Genomic DNA, 23,497 nt, shown 5'->3' with positions numbered 1-23,497 from the left:
CTTCAGGTTAAGAGCAGTTTCAGGTTAAGAACGGACCTCCGGAACAAATAAAGTACTTAACCCGAGGTACCACTGTATGTTGATTCATTTATTGTTAAGAAAGAATGTGTAAAGAAAATAAAACAAAATTATTGGGGGGGGGTGGGACCAAATGTTAAAGACTTCACTGTATGGTCCAAACCCACCACCCATCCTACTACCTTGCTGGGGGAGGAGACACACACACACAAGATTCTCCAACCCGGTGCCCTCCAAATACTGTTTGGACCCAAACTCCCATCAGTCCATAAGCAGGAATGATGGGAGCATTGGGGAAGGCTGCTGTGGAGTATTTGGGTACAGCTGCAGGACTGCCTATCCCTAGGCTGACTTCCTGTCCTCGCTCTCTTTCAATTGTTTAACACGACATATGCTCCAGCTGTTCCGAGGAACAAGGCACAGCCCCTATTTTCCTCAAAGTCTCTATATCCCATCACGCGCTGTCCCGGAACTTCGTAAATGTCAGGACAACACATCCCTCTTTCTTTGAGAGCCTGGTGCCGAGAAAAAGAGGGGATTGGTTTTCATCGCCTTCCTTCCTTTCACTGCAGACTCCAGGCACTGAGAATTCCTGGGTATTTATTCGCCGTTGAACAACTTCATTAATTGTGGTTTATTGCTGTTATTTATTTCCTCCTAGGCTGATAAGGGTAGAATTTATTAGCTTGATCCTGAGTTCTGTATGGGTGTTATTGTTCTGGTGTGTTTTTTAACTTGCTCTCTTCGAGAATTTCCATGTTTTGCCTCCAAAGTGCCCATGTTTTGTGGTAAGGAATGAAGCACATACTTCTGGTTTCCTCATTTAAAGCAGATTAAATGTCACTCAGGCACAGTGGTACCTCAGGTTACATACGCTTCAGGTTACAGACTCCACTAACCTAGAAATAGTGCTTCAGGTTAAGAACTTTGCTTCAGGATGAGAACAGAAATCGTGCTCTCGCGGCGCAGCGGCAGTGGGAGGCCCCATTAGCTACAGTGGTGCTTCAGGTTAAGAACAGTTTCAGGTTAAGAACGGACCTCCAGAACGAATTAAGTACTTAACCCGAGGTACCACTGTATAACAAATTCACTAAATCCCTGCACAACCACAGACTTTTTGTGGTTTGGAAAGTGACAAGGATATGCACGGAAATGTGCGGGACGAATGAATGACCAAAGGGAAGATGTGTAGAATACACCGCAAGTGAATAGGAATGAATGATCGTTGTTGTCTAACCACCCCACAAACCAATCAGAACAAATGTGAAATGAAGACGAGATATAATCTAACCTTTCTGAAAAATTGTGCAAGGAAATCAGGATCAATGCTCTTTATGTTATTTTGTATGTATTATTTAAACACAAGCTTCTGGGTTAGGGTGGATCGTTTTATTACGTTAATTTACACTGCCGTTTGAAAAAATAAAATGTAAAGAAATTAAAATTAAAATTTATTTTTTAAAGGGTCCAATGGAGCAATACAGTGGAACCTCGGTTTTCGAACGTAATCCGTTCCGGAAGACTGACTTCCAAAACGTTTGAAAACTAAGGCGCAAAGGGAGGTCTGCAAATTTACAGAGAAAATTGAGAAAAATGGAGTGGTACCTCAGCGGAAGCTGTCCGATTTCTGAGGCGCATTCAAAAAAGGAAGCATTTACTTCCAGGTTTTCAGCATTCGGGTTCCGAAACGTTTGTCAACGGAGACGTTCAAAAACTGAGGTACCGCTAAACAAGCTATAGCTTAGAGTCCCACTCTCTTAGGCCCACCAAAAAAATTTAAAGGGAAAAAACACTGGATGTACATTTCAAAAATATAAGATAAAAAACAAATTATAGCTACATACAGCAACAGTGTTTTGTGTTTTGTAGGCTCCTATGATATAAGTCATGGGCCCCGCCTGCTAGCCTGCTCCCTAAAATATCACTGGTTTGCTCATTTCTATATATAGGGTGCCTACATTCTGCATGGACTGTTATGTGCAAATGGCTTGAGAGACCTATTAGGTCCATAAATTACCATATAGAATATATTCAATGGAAAAAACAGTGGCAATTTGTTGTTGACAAAGGACAGCTGGACATATAAAGGGCCCCATTGCCTTAAGTAGCTTAGGGCCTCATCAAACCTAAATCCGGCCCTGGTACCGCTGTACAACTAATCAATCAAATGAATGAATGAATGAATGAATGAATGAATGAATAAATAAATAAATAAATAAATAAATAAATAAATAAATAAATAAATAGCACCAGCAATCTTACTGCGCAGGCACACTGAGTTGGCTCCCTCCCTTCAGCCAGAGAGACAGAGCATGCTTCAGAATTGCCAAAATGGCTCTTGGCTTCCACAGCTACTTCCTAGCCATCCTAAGCCATTTATTTAAGAGCCGGCAAGATCAGCCCAAGGCTCCTGTGCCTTCACACCAGGCAGAAGTTCAAAAGGTGCAGTTATTCCCCCCAGTGCATTTCCATGCCACGTATACAGTGGTATCCCGCGTTACATACGCTTCAGGTTGCGTACGCTTCAGGTTACACACTCCACTAACCCAGAAATAGTGCTTTGGGTTTAGAACTTTGCTTCAGGATGAGAACAGAAATCGTGTTCCGGCGGCATGGCGGCAGCGGGAGGCCCCATTAGCTAAAGTGGTGCTTCAGGTTAAGAACAGTTTCAGGTTAAGAACGGACCTCCGGAAGGAATTAAGTACTTAACCCGAGGTACCACTATATGTTTTTCTAAGCTGAAGTTCTTGAAGGCACAGTAATACTTTCTTTGGGTGGGTAATCTGATTTTTGTTTGCATTTTTTTATGTTTAAGAGATTTGTTTCGTTTTTAATGACGGTGCTTTAAATGTGGAGCTCTATAGTGTTTTCATTTTGGCCGCTGCAGCCAAATTGGAACCCCCATGTTCAGAGACACTCTATCTTTGATCTCACTAGGGCCTGTTGCCTGTGGGCTTCTGAAAATGACATGGCTGGACTGGCTTATTCAGGAGAGAAATTCCTTATGTTTTCTCTGTCGCTTGATAAATAGAGGCAATGAAATTAGAGAGGGGAGTGGGACATAATCGAACATATTTCAGCATCTCCTATGTGCCAAATATACTCCTCTCCTCTGGAATTGTTTACTCTTTAAAACGAAAGCCAAATAGCGCTGGATTCTTAAAATAACTTGCTGCTAGGGACTCAGGAAACTTCGGGTCAAAGACATTTACGGAGAGAGGATAAAAATTAAAGAGGCAGCTGGCTATAAAATTATTGCTTCATATACTGCACGTACGGTGAGCCTTTTTTGAGCCTCTGGTGCCAACCAAAAATGCTACCTTTAGTCAAAGCTGGCCAACAAACTGTTAATGAATTTCATATTGCATTTATTCTCAATTTTCCCCACCCCGGTCACCACAAGGTCCCAAAGGCAGAATATAGAATTGTAAAGCAGAACATTAAAAACAAATTAAAGCAAATTTCAAACACAGCAAGAGAAGGTCCTAAAAAGTTTAAACTCAAGTGCCGAAGGCCAGGGTGTAGGTTGAGTCTTCAGCATGGAAGGAAAGCTGTGTAATGAAGGTGTCAGGCACCTTTCTGTGCGCGGAAAGAATAATAGACTTTTAAGGGACCCTGAGGGTCATCTAGCCCACCCCCCTGCAAAGCTGGACTCGAACCCACAACTCTGAGATTAAGAGTCTCAAGCTCTACCGACGGAGCTATCCCACAACAACGCTGTGAGGAAGGTTAGGCTGAGATGCAGGGGCTCATCCAAAGTCACCCAGCGATCTTCACTGGCCGAGTGCGGATTTGAACCTTAAGGCTGCCACGAAGAATACCTTCTTCCAGAGCAGCCTTTCTCAACCTGTGGGTCCCCAGATGTTGTTGAACTACAACTCCCATCACCCCTAGCTAGCAAGGCCAGAGCTCAGGGATGATGGGAGTTGTAGTCCAACAACATCTGGGGACCCACAGGTTGAGAACCGCTGCTTTAGAGGGTCTGGAGGGAAGGAGGCGGTCTTTCAGATATCGATGCGTTTTATTGACACGGTTTTATTATGTTCTATTGACGGAGTGTCCCCTCTTTGGGACTTAGTGGCAGTAAATAAATATAGTTTTATTGACCGGAGGAGTCGACCCTGTTTCCCAACCACAAATCTGTGAGCCCCTGCAGACATCCTTTTTACTGTACTCACAATTTGTGCTCACAATACTATTGGGACATGATTTGCATTCGCTGTACATAATTGTGCTTTCAACACCTGCATAAGGGTTTTTTTGGGGGGGTGAGTGGGTTATATTGCTTCAGCTCCAACCAGTGCAATATAAACCCCCTCCAAAAAAACAACAACGTTATGCATGCACGTCCCATAGCTGTCAACGTTTCCCTTTTTTAAAGGGAAATCCCCTTATTCCGAATAGGATTCCTCGCAAGAAAAGGGGAAAGTTGACAGCTATGCCCATAGCTTCCTGCTAAAATCCCGTAACTCCTTATGCCTTTTTTTTTCAAACTGGGAACTTTTTTCCAAACCCTTTTTCAAACCTAAAATCCCATAATATGACTTTTCCCCCCAAACCTGTTGTAATATACAAGAGCGGCATGCCAAAGTGCCAGAATGTGCCTTCTGCTTTCTGATCTACCCACTCCTAAATACCTCCTGTTGATGGCAGATACCAGCATTCCTGTGGTTTGTGTGTGCCTGGGGGGGGGGGGAGCGGTGGTTTAGCAAAACTTTCAGTGCAAAACTGGAAGTGTGTTGGCACCATGTCATGGCACAACTAGCTTGTGCATGAGAAACAGTGTGTGTGTGGGGGGGGGTGAGCCTTGGGAGTGGCGGTGTAATAGGAATTTTATGGTCTTAGATACATGGTAATGTTCATAAGTGTACCAACCAAGCACATACATAGATCAGCACAGGAAGGCCAACCTGGAACCATTTTGATTCCTAAACTGACCAAATCTTTTCTCTGCAAGGTCAAAGTGGAAAAGCCTCCCCATTGTCTTTTCCTTCACAAATCCTGTCTTAAGGGTATGTCTGTGTTTGAATAGGGTGTGAGCCTGTGACCTGGTCCAGGAACTAAGTATTTATCACTACAAAAGACTGGCCAGGCAATCCAATCAAGTAACCTGCCAGACAGGAGATAAACAACACAGGAGAAAACAACATTCAATTTTTCTGTTTTAGACCGCCTTTTCTGTGATGTAGGTGTGATGTATCTGAGGGGTGGTCTTAGGTTACACCCCTTCTGTGATGTATGATGTTTCTGGGGGTGGTCTTGATCTACAGGGTGGCAATTTCAAAAGTCTTTATAAGGCCTTGCATGCCATTTTTCTGGATCCCTCCTCTCTCCTGGAGGTGAGGGGAGCACCCTGTTGCAACAGATCAATAAAGATCAGGCTTACTAGCTGCTTTGCTTCTCAATATTCTCTGCTTGGCCTCTGTCATTTTCTCCTACCAATAGGGAACCATATGTTCCTTGGATACCCCACAACGGAAAAGGCCAATTTTTGTTTACAACAGCGGGAACATGGAACATGGACATACTATTAATGAGTCACTGACATGTTGCTGAAAACAGTCGCAATAAACCAGCAGTCTGCATGAGCAGTCTTACACCATAGAATCAGAGAACATGGGAGGAACCCCTAAGGTCTTCTAGTCCAACCCACTGCAATGAGAATCACAGCTAAAGAAACCCAGGCAGATAGCCATCTCTGCTTAAAACCCCCCAAGGAAGGCAAGTCTACCACCTTCCAAGGCAGTCCGTTCCCCTTTTCCCATTTAATTAATTTCAGCTACAGTTCAGCAAATCTTCCAAAATCAGCTTCTCTCAATTTCGCATTTTCCCAATCTTCAATTTGCTTCTCTACATCATTTACGCCTCCTTAGAAAGTCCTCATGAAAAATCCTCCACCGTTTTGGTAGGAATATATACTTGTTGGTATGCATTTCTGCCCAATACAGTGGTACCTCTGGTTGCGAACGGGATCCGTTCCGGAGGCCCGTTTGAACATGAAAAGAACGCAACCTGCAGCGGCTCATCTGCGCGGGTTGCGATTCGCAGCTTCTGCGCATGACGTCATTTTGCGTTTCTGAGCGTGCGGAGCGGCAAAACCCAGAAGTAACCCTTTCCGGTTGGTGCTGGAGGAGACTCTTGAGAGTCCCATGGACTGCAAGAAGATCAAACGTATCCATTCTTAAGGAAATCAGCCCTGAGTGCTCACTGGAAGGACAGATCCTGAAGCTGAGGCTCCAAGACTTTGGCCACCTCATGAGAAGAGAAGACTCCCTGGAAAAGACCCCGATGTTGGGAAAGATGGAGGGCACAAGGAGAAGGGGACGACAGAGGACAAGGTGGTGGGAGAGTGTTCTCAAAGCAACGAACATGAGTTTGACCAAACTGCGGGAGGCAGCGGAAGACAGGAGTGCCTGGCGTGCTCTGGTCCAGGGGGTCACGAAGAGTCGGACACGACTAAACGACTAAATAGCAACAACAACCCTTTCCGGTACTTCTGGGTCGCTGCAGGACATAACCTGAAAGAACGTAACATGAAGCGGACGTAACACGAGGTATGACTGTACAGTGGTACCTCGGGTTACATACGCTTCAGGTTACGTACGCTTCAGGTTACAGACTCCTGTAACTTTGCTTCAGGATAAGAACAGAAATCGTGCTCCGGCAGCGCGGGAGGCCCTATTAGCTAAAGTGGTGCTTCAGGTTGAGAACAGTTTCAGGTTAAGTATGGATCTCCGGAACGAATTAAGTACTTAACCCGAGGTACCACTGTACACAGCTTTGCAAGTCCATTTTCCCTAATGAAAGAATTTATGTACGCTGTTTTTCCCCCCTTCTAATTTATGCATTGCTATGCACATTTTTTGTACGCTTTGCTGGAGAAGTACAACATGGCAAAATTCGCAAAGGCACGGATTCCGAAGATGCTGTGTTTCACTTTCCATGTTGTTTGGGAAAAGGGGGGGGGGTGATGCGGGATGGCTTTTAAACACGAACTGAATCGAACCCCTCTCCCGCCCTTCGTTCCAGCCGTGCGCCGAAGCGTTTGCCGACTTCCTGCTCCTCCGAGCGCTTGACACCCTTCCCCTCCTCCTCTACCCCAAGCCCTGCCAAGAAAGCGCACATGGCGACCTGCCTTTGCGAGTGAGCCACCCCCAAGTCATTGTTAATCTGCTCATGATCTCTCTTCCCCCACCACCTCAGAGACAATGCGCCGACCGCACAAAGCCAGCGGGGAAGGAAGCGGGAGTGTGCTTCTCACAATGGCGAGGAAGCACTCGGGGGTCTGTTGCAGCTGCTGCCATTTCCCTGTCCCTGCTAAGGTGTCGCTCTTAAGCCAACGGCCGCCGCAAATAAATGCCGTTGCAGTTCAGAGGCCTTAAATGTGTTGCCGGAGGCCTTTTTGCAATTCTTCAACAACCATCTGTCATATTAAAAGAGAGAGAGTTTACTTCGTATCCTTGCTTCCCTATGATCTTTCATTCTTCTTTTCTCCCTGTTAATTCTACCCCATGTTCATGCTTTGCTTCTTGAGGTTTCCTGTCTTGGATTAATGAAAGTAGGCCCAGGAAGGTGATGGAGGAAGATGAAGGAGCCTATATGAGGAGCAGGATAGAAAGGATATCCCAGGGTGGGGGCCTGGGAGAAGAGGGGGAGGCTCCCAGGAGAGAGCTGGGAGGATTCACTCTTCTGTGTGAGGAATAAGGGTTAAAACGTAATTATGACAGAGGACCTCGTGTTTATTTCTTCTTCTTTTTCTTCTCTTCTACTTCTTTATTTTCTTCTTTTGCTTATTCTTCCTTCTTATCTTCTTTGGATGAATTCAGCTTTCATTGTATTTTATGTTACAGATAGGTAGCCGTGTTGGTCTACCATAGTCAAAACAAAAAATTCCTTCCAGTAGCACCTTAAAGACCAACTAAGTTAGTTCTTGGTATGAGCTTTCGTGTGCATGCACACTTCTTCTTCTTTCGTGTGCATGCACACAGTGTATCTGAAGAAGTGTGCATGCACACGAAAGCTCATACCAAGAACTAACTTAGTTGGTCTTTAAGGTGCTACTGGAAGGAATTTATTGTATTTTATGTTGAAAATTCCGAACAAAAATTGATATGTATATACAGTGGTACCTCAGGTTACAGATGCCTCAGGTTACAGACTCCGCTAACCCAGAAATAGTACCTCGGGTTAAGAAATTTACCTCAGGATGAGAACAGAAATTGTGTGGCGGCGGCACGGGAGGCCCCATTAGCTAAAGTGGTGCTTCAGGTTAAGAACAGTTTCAGGTTAAGAACAGATCTCCAGAACGAATTAAGTTCTTAATCTGAGGTACCACTGTATATATAAAAGGATGCACAGGCAGTACAGAGGGTAGGGATGTGCGTGGCGCTGTGATCTAAATCAGTGAGCCTCTTGGGCTTGCCGATAGGAAGGTCAGCGGTTCGAATCGGCGGGACAGAGTGAGCTCCTGTTGCTTGGTCCCTGCTCCTGCCAACCTAGCAGTTCGAAAGCACGCCAGTGCAAGTAGATAAATAGGTACCGCTCCGGCAGGAAGGTAAACAGCGTTTCCGTGTGCTCTGGCACTTGTCATGGTCCTCCATGTGCCAGTAGCAGTTTAGTCCTGCTGCCCACATGACCCAGAAAGCTGTCTGTGGACAAACGCCGGCTCCCTCTGCCTGAAAAGCGAGGTGAGCACCACACCCCATAGTCGCCTGTGAGTGGACTTAACTGCCATGGGGTCCTTTACATTTAAATCCTTAGAATGGTAGAGTTGGAAGAATGGTAGAGTTGGACTACAAGGATCACCTAGTCGAACCCCCTGCAATGAAACTTTCGCCCAAAGCGGGACTTAAACCCACAATCATGAGATTAACCGACTGAGCTATCTCTTTTATCTAGCTTGATTCCATTTCTATACTGCCTCTTCTCCCATGGGAGGCCAGTGAGCAGCGTAAAAATGTGATCCAAAAAATACATTTCTAAAATAATAATGAAAAGATAAAGCAATACCAGTTGCAGAAATTTCAGTAAGCATTCCTGTCTCAAAGGCCTGGACAAACAGATAGATGCATTTGCTCAGAGAGGGAGTTCTGCAAACGGAAATCCTTGCAGGAACTATTTTAGAAGCCCCTACCATGCTACAGTGGTACCTTGGGTTACAGATGCTTCAGGTTACAGATGCTTCAGGTTACAAACTCCGCTAACTCAGAAATAGTACCTCAGGTTAAGAACTTTGCTTCAGGATGAGAACAGAAATTGTGCTGCGGCAGCAGCGGGAGGCCCCATTAGCTAAAGTGGTACCTCAGGTTAAGAACAGTTTCAGGTTAAGAACGGACCTCCAGAACGAATTAAGTACTTAACACGAGGTACCACTGTATTTGATGTTTTAATGTAGGTTGTAAACTGCTTCGTGTGTGATTTCCCTCCTTAAAAATACTAAGCGGCATGGGATTGAAATGAATATTAATAATAATGTTGTTGTTGTTTAGTCGTTTAGTCGTGTTCGACTCTTCATGACCTCATGGACCAGAGCATGCCAGGCACTCCTGTCTTCCACTGCCTCCCACAGTTTGGTCAGACTCATGCTGGTAGCTTCGAGAACACTGTCCAACCATTTCGTCCTCAGTCGTCCCCTTCTCCTTGTGCCCTCCATCTTTCCCAACATCAGGGTCTTTTCAAGGGAGTCTTCTCTTCTCATGAGGTGGCCAAAGTATTGGAGCCTCAGCTTCAGGATCTGTCCTGAATATCTGAATAATAATACAGTGGTACCTCGGGTTAAGTACTTAATTCGTTCCGGAGGTCCGTTCTTAACCTGAAATTGTTCTTAACCTGAAGCACTGCTTTAGCTAACGGGGCCTCCTGCTGCCGCCGCACGATTTCTGTTCTCATCCTGAAGCAAAGTTCTTAACCCAAGGTACCATTTCTGGGTTAGCGGAGTCTGTGACCTGAACCGTATGTAACCTGAAGCGTATGTAACCTGAGGTACCACTGTAATAATAATAATAATAATAATAATAATAATAATAATAATAATAATGTCCCAGCCCTACAGAAGAGATGTCAGGCCTTTAATCTGGGGCTTTCTGCCTGCTCGCTGCTCACTTCCTGCCAGAAATCGACAGGAGTCTCGAGGAGTTAAAAGTTAACTTCTGTTTCCACCAGAGGACCATTGTGAGCACACAGAGTTCTCTGATGGGACCGCTCTGAACTTTGCTTCCAAAGGCCGCTGTGTTCACACTAAATCCTCTGTGCCCCTGTGTCAGAACTCAGACATCCCTCTCCCCTCCATTCTCTTCCCCAAACACACTTCTCCCCTTGCTTTTCTTTCCTCCTCCTTTCCAAAGATCTTCTGTGGGGAGGGAGGGAAGCAAAACCCATACTGGTTCAGGAACTGTGCGACCCAAGGAGACACACTGTACACACTTCCAAGATTGTGCTTTTCAGACCATGCACAGAAATGCATCAAAAGGGGGGGATGAATTACTTCAAACAGTTCCTCGAAATGAGCTCCTTTGCAAGCAAGTTATTCCTGATTTTTCATGCTCAAGTGTGAGGCATTTGGGAAACACCACCTGAGGGCATGCAGGGAGCTATATGACTCCGTGACACTTGGTCCCTTCGGTTTCTCGTTTAACCGTTCTTCAGGCATCTGTATTTCTGCATAACTTTGCATTTTACTTAAGTCTTCGTGAAACCCATCGGCATTTTATCGCTTAATATACAAACCTTTGTGTGCAATTTTGCCTGCTAATATTAATTGCAAGCTATTTCTTCGCACGCAATGCATTTTGTATGTTATTTTCCACTGTCACCTGTGTGTTTAATGCTGTTTGGAGACACCCTTACTCCCCTAGCAAAACTACAATTCCCAGAGTGGTTTAACAATCAATGCCTCTTCACAAGGGACACTGGGAATTGTAGCTCCCTGAGGGGACTGGAGGGTCTCCTAAAAACTCTCAGCACACGTAACAAACTATAGTTCCCAGAATTCCTTACGAGAAGCCCTGATTATCTGTCATGTGCGGATGATGTCACACGTGTGACGTCACATGCCATGCGCACTGCGGTGCCTGCCGCCACTGTGGCGAGGCCTGCCTCTGCAAGGTCCTGCGAGGTTTGCCGCTGCCGCGAGGCCTGGCCCCTCAAAATTGGGGGCAGTGCCAAATTAAACCCTGTTGCAGCCCGTAGGAAGTTGAAACCTTGGGGGCCCCCTCACAAATTATCTCCTAATACTTGATTGTACAGACATGTTGTTGTTGTTTAGTCGTTTAGTCGTGTCCGACTCTTCATGACCCCATGGACCAGAGAACGCCAGGCACTCCTGTCTTCCACTGCCTCCCGCAGTTTGGTTAAACTCATGCTGGTAACCTCGAAAACACTATCCAACCATCTCGTCCTCTGTCGTCCCCTTCTCCTTGGGCCCTCCATCTTTCCCAACATCAGGGTCTTCTCCAGGGAGTCTTCTCTTCTCATGAGGTGGCCAAAGTACTGGAGCCTCAGCTTCACAATCTGTCCTTCCAGTGAGCACTCAGGGTTGATTTCCTTCAGTATGGAGAGGTTTGATCTTCTTGCAGTCCATGGGACTCTCAAGAGTCTCCTCCAGCACCAGAATTCGAAAGCATCAATTCTTCGGTATGTACAGACATACCTCGGGTTACAGCCACTTCATGTTGCGTTTTTTTGGGTTACGCACCCACCGAAACCCTGAAGTACTGGAACGCGTTATTTCTGGGTTTCGGCAGTCACGCATGCGCAGAAGCACTAAATCACGCTTTGCGCATGTGCTGAATCGCAACCCGCACATACGCAGACTGGTGCGCTGCGGGTTGGAACGTGCATCCCGCACGGATCACGTTCACAACCCGAGCGTCCACTGTAATTTTCTTTCAAGATCAAATCAATATTATTTTGATCTTGCAGGGCCCTGAAAAGGACCCATCGGCCGGTGCCTACTCTGCCTGTATGGTAATCCAGTACAGATTTTTTTTGGGGGGGGGCCTCAGCCCCATCTCAACAGACTTCGATGGGGGGCTGAAGACACCTCAGCCCTACAGAGTTGGGGCCTACGGGCGTTGCACTCAGGTTGGGCTCGGGGGCCTGCCATTGTAGGAGCACCCAGCTGCTGAAAACAAATCACACTCCTGAGTCCGTGTTTTTGTTCCACGAGCCTTCCTGCTTCAGAAATCTGAACGACGCACTTAAGGGCAGAAGAAGAGTTTGGCTGCTGGATCGGGCCCATCTCATCGCAGCCAGACAGATGAATTTTATGGGAAGTCTGCACTTGTACCCTGAGCAATATTTATTTTAAGCATAGCTCAGAGTGGGTTGGGCTGGTTTTCTCATCTGATCCAAAAGTGAGAGGGGGAGGCAGAAAGAGAGAGAGAGAGGCAGAGAACGAACAGCACACAAAAGTATGTTTTAGCAAAACAGATGAGAAACTTCGGTTCCCAGATGAGAGTTGGACACCTGCCCACTGGGGCAGGCAAAATACAGACAGCGCCATTCCTAAGAAGTGATTAACATTTCTGCAGCAGGGATAGCCAGTGCTTTGGCGTGAATGCTGCAAATCAAGCAAGAACCAGAAATGCCGTGATGGATCACACCAAAGATCTACTCAGAGCCGTGTATGGAATCCTATAGTGGCCATACAGATAGTTCTTGGAAGCCCACAAGCCGGACAGTGTTGGATGTGTAGCAGCAAGAATCATTACATTTTCAACTTGATGGTTAATTACGTTATCAGTAAACCAGCTAACCAAGGGGCATGTGTGGAGGTGTTGCTTAGCAACCAGTCAGAGTAGCATGATCTCTAGTGCTCTGATTGGCTATGCACTTCCGAGGGAGTTTGTCCTCTGTGTGTTTGGTTGAATGTCTCCCTGCTCTGTACAAGGCCTGAACTAAGAAAGGCAAAACTTTATTTTGCCTATGGCTATGCACTGTTAACCACAGCAAAGTGTTATTGGGATTTCTTTCTCTCTGGGCTCTGCTTTTGCTAAGTGACTTTGTGAAGCAGACACAAAGAATACTCTTCTACTCCTGCCCCTTGTCGGCATCTGTTGCATAGCTGTTTCCCTTTTCTTGTGAGGAATCCTATTCGGAATAAGGGAATTTCCCTTTAAAAAGGGGAAACGTTGACAGCTATGATCTGTTGCTTGGTGGCATGCAACATAGCCATTAATACTACTAAGACTAGTCCTCATTAATTTGTCTGGTCTCCTCAAAAGTGGGCAGAGAAATGAATGTAAACTTTGACATTACTGTCATATCTTGGAAGTCGAACGGAATCTGTTCCGGAAGTCCGTTTGACTTTCAAAACGTTCAAAAGCCAAAGTGCGGCTTCTGAAAGCCAAAGCGCAGCTCCTGCAGCCAATCGGAAGCCACAAAGGCCCGTCGGACGTTCGACTTCCAAAAATAGTTCCAGAGCACTTACTTTCGGGCTTGCGGCGTTCAGGAAACAAAACGTTCGAGAACTAAGCTGTTCGAAAACCAAGGTACATCTGTATAGTAGGCTGGTTTCCACACGTACCAAAACATCTTTCTGTCCAGACAATCAAGAGGTATTATCAGGTTTCAGGAACACATCCTTGCTAGGCCAAAACATGCAAAAGGGGTGTGAAGGAGGATGAGTGAGGGGTGTGGCCTAGGGAGAACCCCAAGGGCCAGGTAGAGAGGGCTTGAGGGCTATATTTGGTCCCCACTATTGTGGTCCCCACTATTGTCTTTGAATAATGCTGAGCTGGGGGAAAGATTGGTGAATCGAGGAGGCAGTCAGGGCAGGAGAGAAGCTAGAGGATCATCACTCTTGGTGAGAAGGTTCAGCCACATGAGGATTTAGAAGGCATCAATGTGGGACGCGGTTGGCGCTGTGGGTTAAACCACAGAGCCTAGGACTTGCAGATCAGAAGGTGGGCGGTTCGAATCCCCGTGACGGGGTGAGCTCCCGTCGCTCAGTCCCTGCTCCTGCCAACCTAGCAGTTCGAAAGCACGTCAAAGTGCAAGTAGATAAATGGGTACCACTCCAGTGGGAAGGTAAACGGCATTTCCGTGCGCTGCTCTGGTTCGCCAGAAGCGGCTTAGTCATGCAGGCCACGTGACCCGGAAGCTGTACGCCGGCTCCCTCAGCCAATAAAACGAGATGAGCGCCCCAACCCCAGTCGGCCACAACTGGATCTAATGGTCAGGGGTCCCTTTACCCTTTACCTATATGGGAATGTTCAGGGATGCAGGAGAGGATATATTGTCTGATTATATCCTTTTCCAACTTGTGTAAACAAGTTCACAATTTAGCAGAGTAACATTCCCCTTTTTAAACTCAGCAGAGGCTCGAAAAGCCTAATAACTGTTCTGGTATTTTTCCCTTATTCCCTCATAAAAGATAAGACACGACACAGTCTTCTATAAAAAGAGTTTACTCACATTCTGTTCACAATCGGATCCCAGAAGGCAGACTTAGCTTAGAAAAGTAACATACATCTGGAAACTATTTCATAAGGAGAGAGTCCCTTTGTCCTCTCTTGCTGGAAGTCAAGAGAGCATCTTTGGCTAAGCAGATGTTGCTTTTTTGATGCATGTAATCAAAGAGAGAGAGAGAGATGGCTGCCCTGCCCTGTGCTTTTGTCGTTACCTGCACAGGTGAGGCCACGCCCACCTCTAGTCACATGCAGAGGAAGTTTGCCCCAGGCCAGAAGGAAACAGGAAGTTTACCTGCTGGCTGGACAAACATTCCTCCCCACGTGTAAACATGTTCACTCTAGGAATGTTGTATTTGACTGCTCTTGTGTTTCACATCCCGCAATCCACACCCAGAATGCATCAGGAATATCTATAAACGGCCATATGTCCTCTGTAGGCTCAAGTCTTCCTTCTTCCTGTGAACGTAAAACAGCTTGGGAGCAATTGATTCCCACCTCGGGACGCCTCTTCTCCCTAATGCATCCAGACACGTCTGCTGAGTTTGCGGCTGCCAAACACCGTGGCTTTTCGTTAGGCTAGATCAGAAGAGATCAGTCTTGGCAGGTGAATTTGCTTCTTTTCCTGGGGCTCTAACCAAGTGCGAGTTCCTCTTGCAAGGCCCTCCTCTCGTCTGCCGCTGAGGTCACTTGGTCGACGCTTGGAGCTTTTCCACTTCAAACAATTCCTCTCCTCCCTCCGGGACGAGTCTGCTCCTAGCTTGTTTTCCACGGTGCCACTGATGACAATAGCCAGACTATGATTACACTTGGAAGTCCAGTATTGATTCTGCAGAACCGGGGCTTGTTTTGCTAACGGGAACTCAAATTGCAGCCCGGACATCTGACTGATAAATGTCGAGACCAAAGTCCTGCAATGGGACATCTCCAAAAAGCCAAACAACTTGCATTCCTCAGCAAGGTGCCATCTGGTGGGCTCTCTCCCAAGAACCCAGAATACGGAAACTGGATTATGATTAACATTGACATGGTACCATTAGTGAAGATGCTACTGTACCAGGTTATAAGGAGGAAAAGGAGGTTCTAAAGGTATTTTTTTAATTTAGTTGGACAAGAAGGAGTTTGGTCATCTTGATATCTGTAAACACCCAACGGATAGGCAGTGAGAGAGCCAAGGGCGTGAACAACCAGGGATATATGTTTTTTAAAAAGCTTGGAATCTCTCTCTCTCTCTCTAGCCTTTGGAATGTAAACACCCTTCAAAGTTTGAGGAGATGTGTCAGGCTTCTTCTCGGCATGGAAGATTTAGCACCACCCAATGACCACTGTTCTGTTTTAATTTGGAAGAGGTATACCAAACTTCTAATGTTCTTACAATCATGAAATTAAAAGATGCCTGCTTCTTGCGAGAAAAGCAATGACAAACCTAGACAGCATCTTAAAAAGCAGAGACATCACTTTGCCGACAAAGGTCCGTATAGTTAAAGCTATGGTTTTCCCAGTAGTGATGTATGGAAGTGAGAGGTGGACCATAAAGAAGGCTGATTGCCGAAGAATGGATGCTTTTGAATTATGGTGCTGGAGGAGATTCTTGAGGGTCCCATGGACTGCAAGAAGATCAAACAAATTGTCCAGTAGCACCCTTAGAGACCAACTAAGTTTGTTCTTGGTATGAGCTCTTGTGTGCGTCCTGCATACCTGAAGGAGCATCTCCACCCCCGTCGTTCAGCCCGGACACTGAGGTCCAGCTCCGAGGGCCTTCTGGTGGTTCCCTCACTGAGAGAAGTGAGGTTACAGGGAACCAGGCAGAGGGCCTTCTCGGTAGTGGTGCCTGCCCTGTGGAACACCCTCCCAGCAGATATCAAGGCAATAAACAACTATATTACTTTTAAAAGACACCTGTTTAGGGAAGTTTTTAATGTCTGATGTTGTATTGTTTTTGATATTTGGTTGGAAGCCGCCCAGAGTGGATGGGGAGATTAGATAGATAGATAGATAGATAGATAGATAGATAGATAGATAGATAGATAGACAGACAGATAGATAGAAAGATAGATAGATATAGATAGATTATTATTATTATTATTATTATTATTATTATTATTATTATTAAGCTGTCACAATACGAACGCTAAAACGGTTAAGGCAATACTCAAGCAGCAATACCATAAAATACTATAAATTCTGCAATAACGAAACACAGTCGTTTAGTCAGTAGACATTGAATGATCACCAGGGCTAACTGGCCAAGTTGGTCCTACTAGGGCCAGCAAGGAGGTGTGTGAATAAGAATTTAAATGTGGGGCCCCAGAAAGGGTTTCTTCATAGAAGAGGAAAGGGAAAAGGGAACAGAGGATCAGGCTATTTCAAATTGAAGGCCAGGCGGAATAGCTCTGTCTTACAGGCCCTGCGGAAGGAGATCAAGTCCTGCAGGGCCCTCGTCTCGTGGGACAGAGCATTCCACCACGTCAGAGCCATCACTGAAAAGGCCCTGGCGGAGGGTAGTCTGGCTTCCTTAGGGCCTGGGACCTTTAAGCTATTATTATTCATGGACCTTAGGGTCCTCTGTGGGACATACCAGGAGAGGCGGTCCCGTAAATGTAGAAACGGCAAGGGCAAGAGCGAACATTATTATATACAGATTAAAAGGACACTATTGCAGATTTTTTAAATCGTGAAATGAAAGGCTGTGGAAGCAAGTGTTAAGGGTATGGATTTGTTTTGCTGCAAGATGGACACGTCTATAAGAAGGGAAGACCAGGAATGGATTATTGAACAGGCTAAAGACCCTCAAAATTCAGAACGTGGTTCACCAAGAGCCTCAAAATTCAGGATGTGGTTCACCAAGAACCCCAAAATTCAAGACGTGATTCACCAATAACCCCCAAATTCAGGACGTGGTTCACTAAGAGCCCCCACAATGAATGACATGGTTCACTAAGACACCCCAAATTCACGACACGTTTCACCACGATCTCCAGTCATTTTTGTTCCCTGTGGACAGCTTGAAAATAATGGTTGCTTTAGATCCCACAAATGCACTTGTCAACTTACCAGCTCTCATCCTAGAAAACACATGTCAGGTTTTTCACTTCTAGACGTAAGAAACAACTTTTTCACAAGAGCTAACTGCCCGTTGTTTTAAGGACTTTTTATTCTAAGTGGTACCGACGTATGAAGTTAGATGCTACCTCTGTGCCATGAAATTTTGCACATACCTGGGTTCTCCTCGGACTGGTTGAATCCACAGATCTGGCAAATGCAACGGACCCATTTGTTCATATCCTCCTCTGTTTCGGCCACAAGGTAGAAAGTCCTCTCGCTAGTCTTGATATCGAAGACATAGCTGTCCTGCAGCTCCTTCTTGTTGAAGGTCAAGCCGGCGTCCACCTGTTCGCAGAAGTTGAGGTTGATCACCCGCAGGGGCTTCTTGGAGTGGTCGTTCTTGTAGTACTCCAGCACATCGGGGTCTCCGCTCATTCGCCCACTGCGAAGGATGAACCATCGCTTCTTCCATGCCTAGGGAAGAGAGAAGAGGTTGGGAACAGTCTGAATTCCTGGAATTAAGCATCTCCTGGCTAGCATGGCTGAGCCTGTCATGTTTTTTTAAAATAGCATTTTATTAATTTTCCAAAAATAAAAAATACCGTATTTTTTGCTCTATAAGACTCACTTTTTCCCTCCTAAAAAGTAAGGGGAAATGTGTGTGCATCTTATGGAGCAAATGCAGGCTGCGCAGCTATCCCAGAAGCCAGAACAGCAAGAGGGATTGCTGCTTTCGCTGCGCAGTGATCCCTCTTGTTGTTCTGGCTTCTGGGATTCAGAATATTTTTTTTCTTGTTTTCCTCCTCCAAAAACTAGGTGCGTCTTATGGTCTGGTGCATCTTATAGAGCGAAAAATACGGTAAATACAGAATACAGTGGTACCTCGGGTTAAGTACTTAATTTGTTCCGGAGGTCTGTTCTTAACCTGAAACTGTTCTTAACCTGAAGCACCACTTTAGCTAATGGGGCCTCCCGCTGCCGCCACGCGATTTCTGTTCTCACCTGAAGCACAGTTCTTAACCCGAGGGACTATTTCTGAGTTAGCAGAGTCTGTAACCTGAAGCGTATGTAACCCGAGGTACCACTGTAACAAAAATTAAAATAACAATATGGAAACAAAACAAAAGAAATTGACTTCCCTCTAATCCCTTCCTTGGTTCCATTATTCATCGAGATACTGCATGTCCATTGTTAAGTTTAGAACATGTTTAAATCACCTGTAGTCCATTCACAATAAAATTACAAGTATTCTTAAAACCCTGCTAATGTATTAACCTATGTACATTGCTTCTGTAGATATGCAGGATGAATCAGTCAAGATTAAATGGGCACAAGATGTGGGACATAACATTCAAATAGCGGAATGGGAAAAATTATGGAAAAGTGATATAAAATTTATAGCACGTGTGGCGATCAAAGAAAATTACATGAAAATGATGTATACACTGTATTTAACTCCAGCAAAATGAGCAAAAATGTATAAAACTAATGAAAGCAAATGTTGCAAATGTAAAGCAACAGAAGGGACATTTTTCCATATGTGGTGGGATTGTAAAATTATTTAGAAATTGGGAAATGATTTACAATGAAATAAAGAAAATGTTTAAAATAACCTTTGTTAAAAAACCAGAAGCTTTCTTACTAGGTATTATAGGAGTGGACTTACCAAAAGTACAAAATAATTTGTTTTATGTATGCAACAATGAGCCTGTCAGGTTTAATACAGCTAACTGTGGTAAAAGTTTCCCAACTCAGGAAAGCCTTGACAGGCAGGGTCAACTAATTCTAGATTTTGCCTCAATACTTCTCATAATGATAATGATGATAACAACAACAACAACAACAACAACAACAACAACAACAACATTCTTACACTCTGCCCATCTGACTGGGTTATCCCAGCCTCTCTGGGCGATTTCCTAGAGGACCAATTGGGATGAATAAGCAGCCAATGTCCTGCAAACTACTCCCAAACTTTGTGCAAAGAAATCTGGGATGGGTGCTCAGTAAGCAGGTTGCCAGAGATATCAGAGCCATGGGGCCCAATCCACCAAAAGATTCTAAAGTGGAACCTCGGTTTTCGAACGTAATCCGTCCCGGAACACCGTTCGATTTCTGAAACATTCGAAAACTGGAAACTCAGTATGGAAGCCTCAAAACGGAAAACTCAATATGTTTCATGTTTGACTTCTGAGGTGCGCTCGAAAACCGAAGCATTTACTTCCGGGTTTACGGCATTCGAAAACTGAAATGTTCGTCAATGGAGATGTTAAAAAACCGAGGTATCACTGTGCTGCAAAAGGGATAAACAAAATGAAAAGGCCCACACAGGACGAGTTAATGAGAGAGAAATAAAGAGAACAAGTGTGTCTGTGACAGATTTGCTGCCTCATGCAGAAAAATCTCTTGGATGGGCCTTGAACTAGCTGGAAGCAACCTTGAATGGGCAATGAATGCAGAGCTGTGATTTATGGGCGCTGTCAGTAAACTCTGGTCCAGGGTGACGAAAGGGCTGAGCAAGACCGTTTGCTAACGCCTGATCTGAGGAAACATTTATTTAGCACAATTCTATCTCAAAACCTCTTCCAACTTGCTCAGGGCACAATGCACTAAAGTATATAGTCTGAATTAATAAATATAGCTATACTGTGAGTCGTGTGACCTCTAACATCGTTTTGGAGGGCTTTTAGGGGTTGAAAATGCAAAGTCTAAACGGAAAGCCTTTCTCAACACCAGCAGATTCTTTGCAAGGTTTACATTTATACAGAAAAGCCGCAATTTGCGCAGGGGTTACGTTCCTGGTCATCACGCACTTCTGTGAAATCGTGTGTTAATTGGAAAAGCCCGCAAACACCCTATTCTGCCCTGCCCTTTTAGTGACATCTTTTAGGACGTTTCCAGGTCACTTGCAGACTCACACTGATTCGCATCCTGAACGCATGTAAATGGAACCCGTTATTAAAAGCGTTTCAGCAGGCTGAAGATTGCATTGCTGCGTTTAAAACTCAGCGTGCCCTACATTTGTCAGAGGTAGCACCACTGAGCTGAATGGGGCTTACTCCCAGGAAACTATCCATAGGATTGCAGTCATGGCAGATGTCTCAATAGGGCTGTGGAATCGGGTCTCCCCAAATTCAAACGTGCTAACCGCTAAGCCATCCAGTGCCATATTAAACCCTGTGGTGACCCCTTAGGCTGTCAAAATCTCGGGGGACCCCCCTCGCAAATGGTCTCCTAATACGTTTTTGAACTTGTGGCACACTAACTCACGGAAGGCTCAATATCTGGAGGTTTCTCGTGTGTGTACTCTGGTGGGATAACATTGAACTAAGATAGCTTGACTGTACAGTGGTGCCTCGCAAGACGAAAAGAATCCATTCTGCTAGTCTCTTCGTCTAGCAGTTTTTTCATCTTGCGAAGCAAGCCCATTGATGGATTAGCGGCTTAGCGCTATTAGCGGCTTTTAGCGGCTTAGCGGATAAGCGTCTTAGAAAAAGGGGGGGAGGGGAAAAAACCCGCAGGAACTCGCAAGACATTTTCGTCTTGCGAAGCAAGCCCATAGGAAATTCGTTTTGTGAAGCACCTCCAAAACGGAAAACTCTTTCGTCTAGCGGGTTTTCCGTCTTGCGAGGCATTCGTCTTGCAGGGCACCACTGTAGTTGTCTTTCAAGATCAAATCAATATTATTTTGATCTGTTGTCACGGGGCCCCTAAAAGGGCCCTTAAAATCTGCCTATTTGGCAATCTGGCACTGAAACTTTTCTTTACAGTATGCCGATCAGCTAGTCCTAATAATCTGAATACTAATCTATAATACAGTGGTACCTCGGGTTAAGTACTTAATTTGTTCCGGAGGTCCGTTCTTAACCTGAAACTGTTCATAACCTGAAGCACCACTTTAGCTAATGGGGCCTCCTGCTGTCACTGCGTCGCCGCACCACGATTTCTGTTCTCATCCTGAAGCAAAGTTCTTAACCCGAGGTAATATTTCCGGGTTAGCGGAGTCTGTAACCTGAAGCGTATGTAACCCGAGGTACCAGTGTAATAATAATAATAATAATAATAATAATAATAATAATAATAATAATAATTTGTTTATACCCCACCCATCTGGCTGGGCTTCCCCAGACACTCTGGGCGGCTTTCAACAGAATATTAAAACACAGTAATGCATCACACATTAAAAGCTTCCCTAAACAGGGCTGCCTTCAGATGTCTTCTAAAAGTCTGGTAGTTGTTGTTCTCTTTGACATCTGGTGGGAGGGTGTTCCACAGGGTGGGTGCCACTACCGTGAAGGCCCTTTGCCTGGTTCTCTTTCTCTCTCTCTCTCTCTCTCTCTCTCTCTCTCTCTCTCTCTCTCTCTCTCTCTCTGTGTGTGTGTGTTGTACAGCATGTTTCTCCCACCTCAGGGCTGCTCCACCTCCTTCCCCTACCAACCAAGCTATTACTAAGGTCCCCCACAATTCAAATTCATCATCTATGCATTGAAGCTGAGGTGTCTGCCCACTTTAGCTTCACTGCTATGCGCCCCCCGCAAAGTTGTCTACAATGAGATGTGGCCCTTGGCCTGAAAGTGTCCACCAGCCCTGCTCTACACGACACCTCGGTGTTGCTTCTGCCGGTGCGGGACGATTGAAAGCCTTCTCCATCTCCTTCCCAGCTAGCGCAGGACCAATTTCACAAGTCTCCAAACATTCTGCGGCGCTCAATTCTATCTCCCTTTCCCCGGAAAACATCTGTTTTGTATGTAGGATGGAGCTGGCTGAGTGACGCTCGCTCCGAGGGCTGTTTCTCAGATCATGCGTCTCCCTGCCAAAGCAGCGCATGTATCTGTCGAATGCATATTGGCCCAGCTGTCAGAGACAGACAGCAGGGACTGGAGCTAGAATGTTAAAAAGCATGAGAAACAGCGCCGGCCTTTAATCATAGGTTGTCGAGGGAGCGCAGATGAGATCCACCCAGCCCTTGAACACACAGCTGTCCCAGCTAAAGCTGCAGGCCCTCGTATGACATGCCCCTCCATGCATAACTTGAACACACTGCAGAGAGCATCTTTTGCTATCATTCTTAGGTAAAGCTCAAGGGCACAGACCTCTGACACCAATGTCCCCTGTGCTGATTTTATAACGTATAGGTGCAATTTTGGGCCACGTTTCCGGGCTGGGGAGACAAACTCTGGCTCATGCTGTAAGGAGGGTTTGTTCTGCATTATAAGGTCCCAACAGGATTTTCTTAAGTTACGCTCAATGTGGGTTGGGCTCACTCGTAATCTATTGGCAAGAACTACCGATTACATGCACGCCAGACAATACAAAACTAAGCACCCTTTGAAGGAAGGGGATACAGCAAAGTTTTTTCCCACCCCCTCCGAGAATTCGGGGAAATGCAATGAAACTGAATGATGGAAGATTCGGGACAGCAAATCTCTTATGTTCGCAAGACTAAGAAAATAAATGTATCCTACTCAATGTTTAGTGAATTTACGGGTGGCACTGTGGGTTAAACCACAGAGCCTAGGACTTGCCGATCAGAAGGTCGGCGGTTCGAATCCCTGCGACGGGGTGAGTTCCCGTTGCTCGGTCCCTGCTCCTGCCAACCTATCAGTTCGAAAGCACATCAAAGTGCAAGTAGATAAATAGGTACCGCTCCGGCGGGAAGGTAAACGGCGTTTCCTTGCGCTGCTCTGGTTCGCCAGAAGCGGCTTAGTCATGCTGGCCACATGACCCGGAAGCTGTATGCCGGCTCCCTCGGCCAGTAAAGCGAGATGAGCGCCGCAACCCCAGAGTCATTCATGACTGGACCTAATGGTCAGGGGTCCCTTTACTTTTACTCAACATTTAACATGACTTCTCTCTCTCTCTCTCTCTCTCTCTCTCTCTCTCTCACACACACACACACCATTCCTTTTCTACCCCATCCAACTAGGGCAACACACTTAGAAGTCTCCTGTCACCAGTCAGTGCAATATTCAGCAACTGCAGATAATCACAACTTGTGCCGCAATTGGAAAGAGAATTAAGGTGGC

General features: G+C 45.6%; 1 protein-coding gene across 1 annotated transcript in view; it reads right to left on the bottom strand.

The window, feature by feature from the left end:
* The window catches only part of GAB2 (GRB2 associated binding protein 2), a 142,144-nt gene that overhangs the window by 42,774 nt on the left and 75,873 nt on the right, over positions 1-23,497 (bottom strand). Inside the window, exon 2 of the mRNA XM_081909812.1 lies at positions 17,645-17,945. Coding sequence (XP_081765938.1) covers positions 17,645-17,945 — 301 coding nt within the window. The remainder of the gene's footprint in view (positions 1-17,644; positions 17,946-23,497) is intronic.

Source organism: Podarcis melisellensis (assembly GCF_964234715.1).
Source record: "Podarcis melisellensis genome assembly, chromosome: 4".
Lineage (NCBI taxonomy): Eukaryota > Metazoa > Chordata > Lepidosauria > Squamata > Lacertidae > Podarcis > Podarcis melisellensis.
Note: the sequence above shows the minus strand (reverse complement) of the source record. Positions and strands in the feature narration are given on the sequence as shown.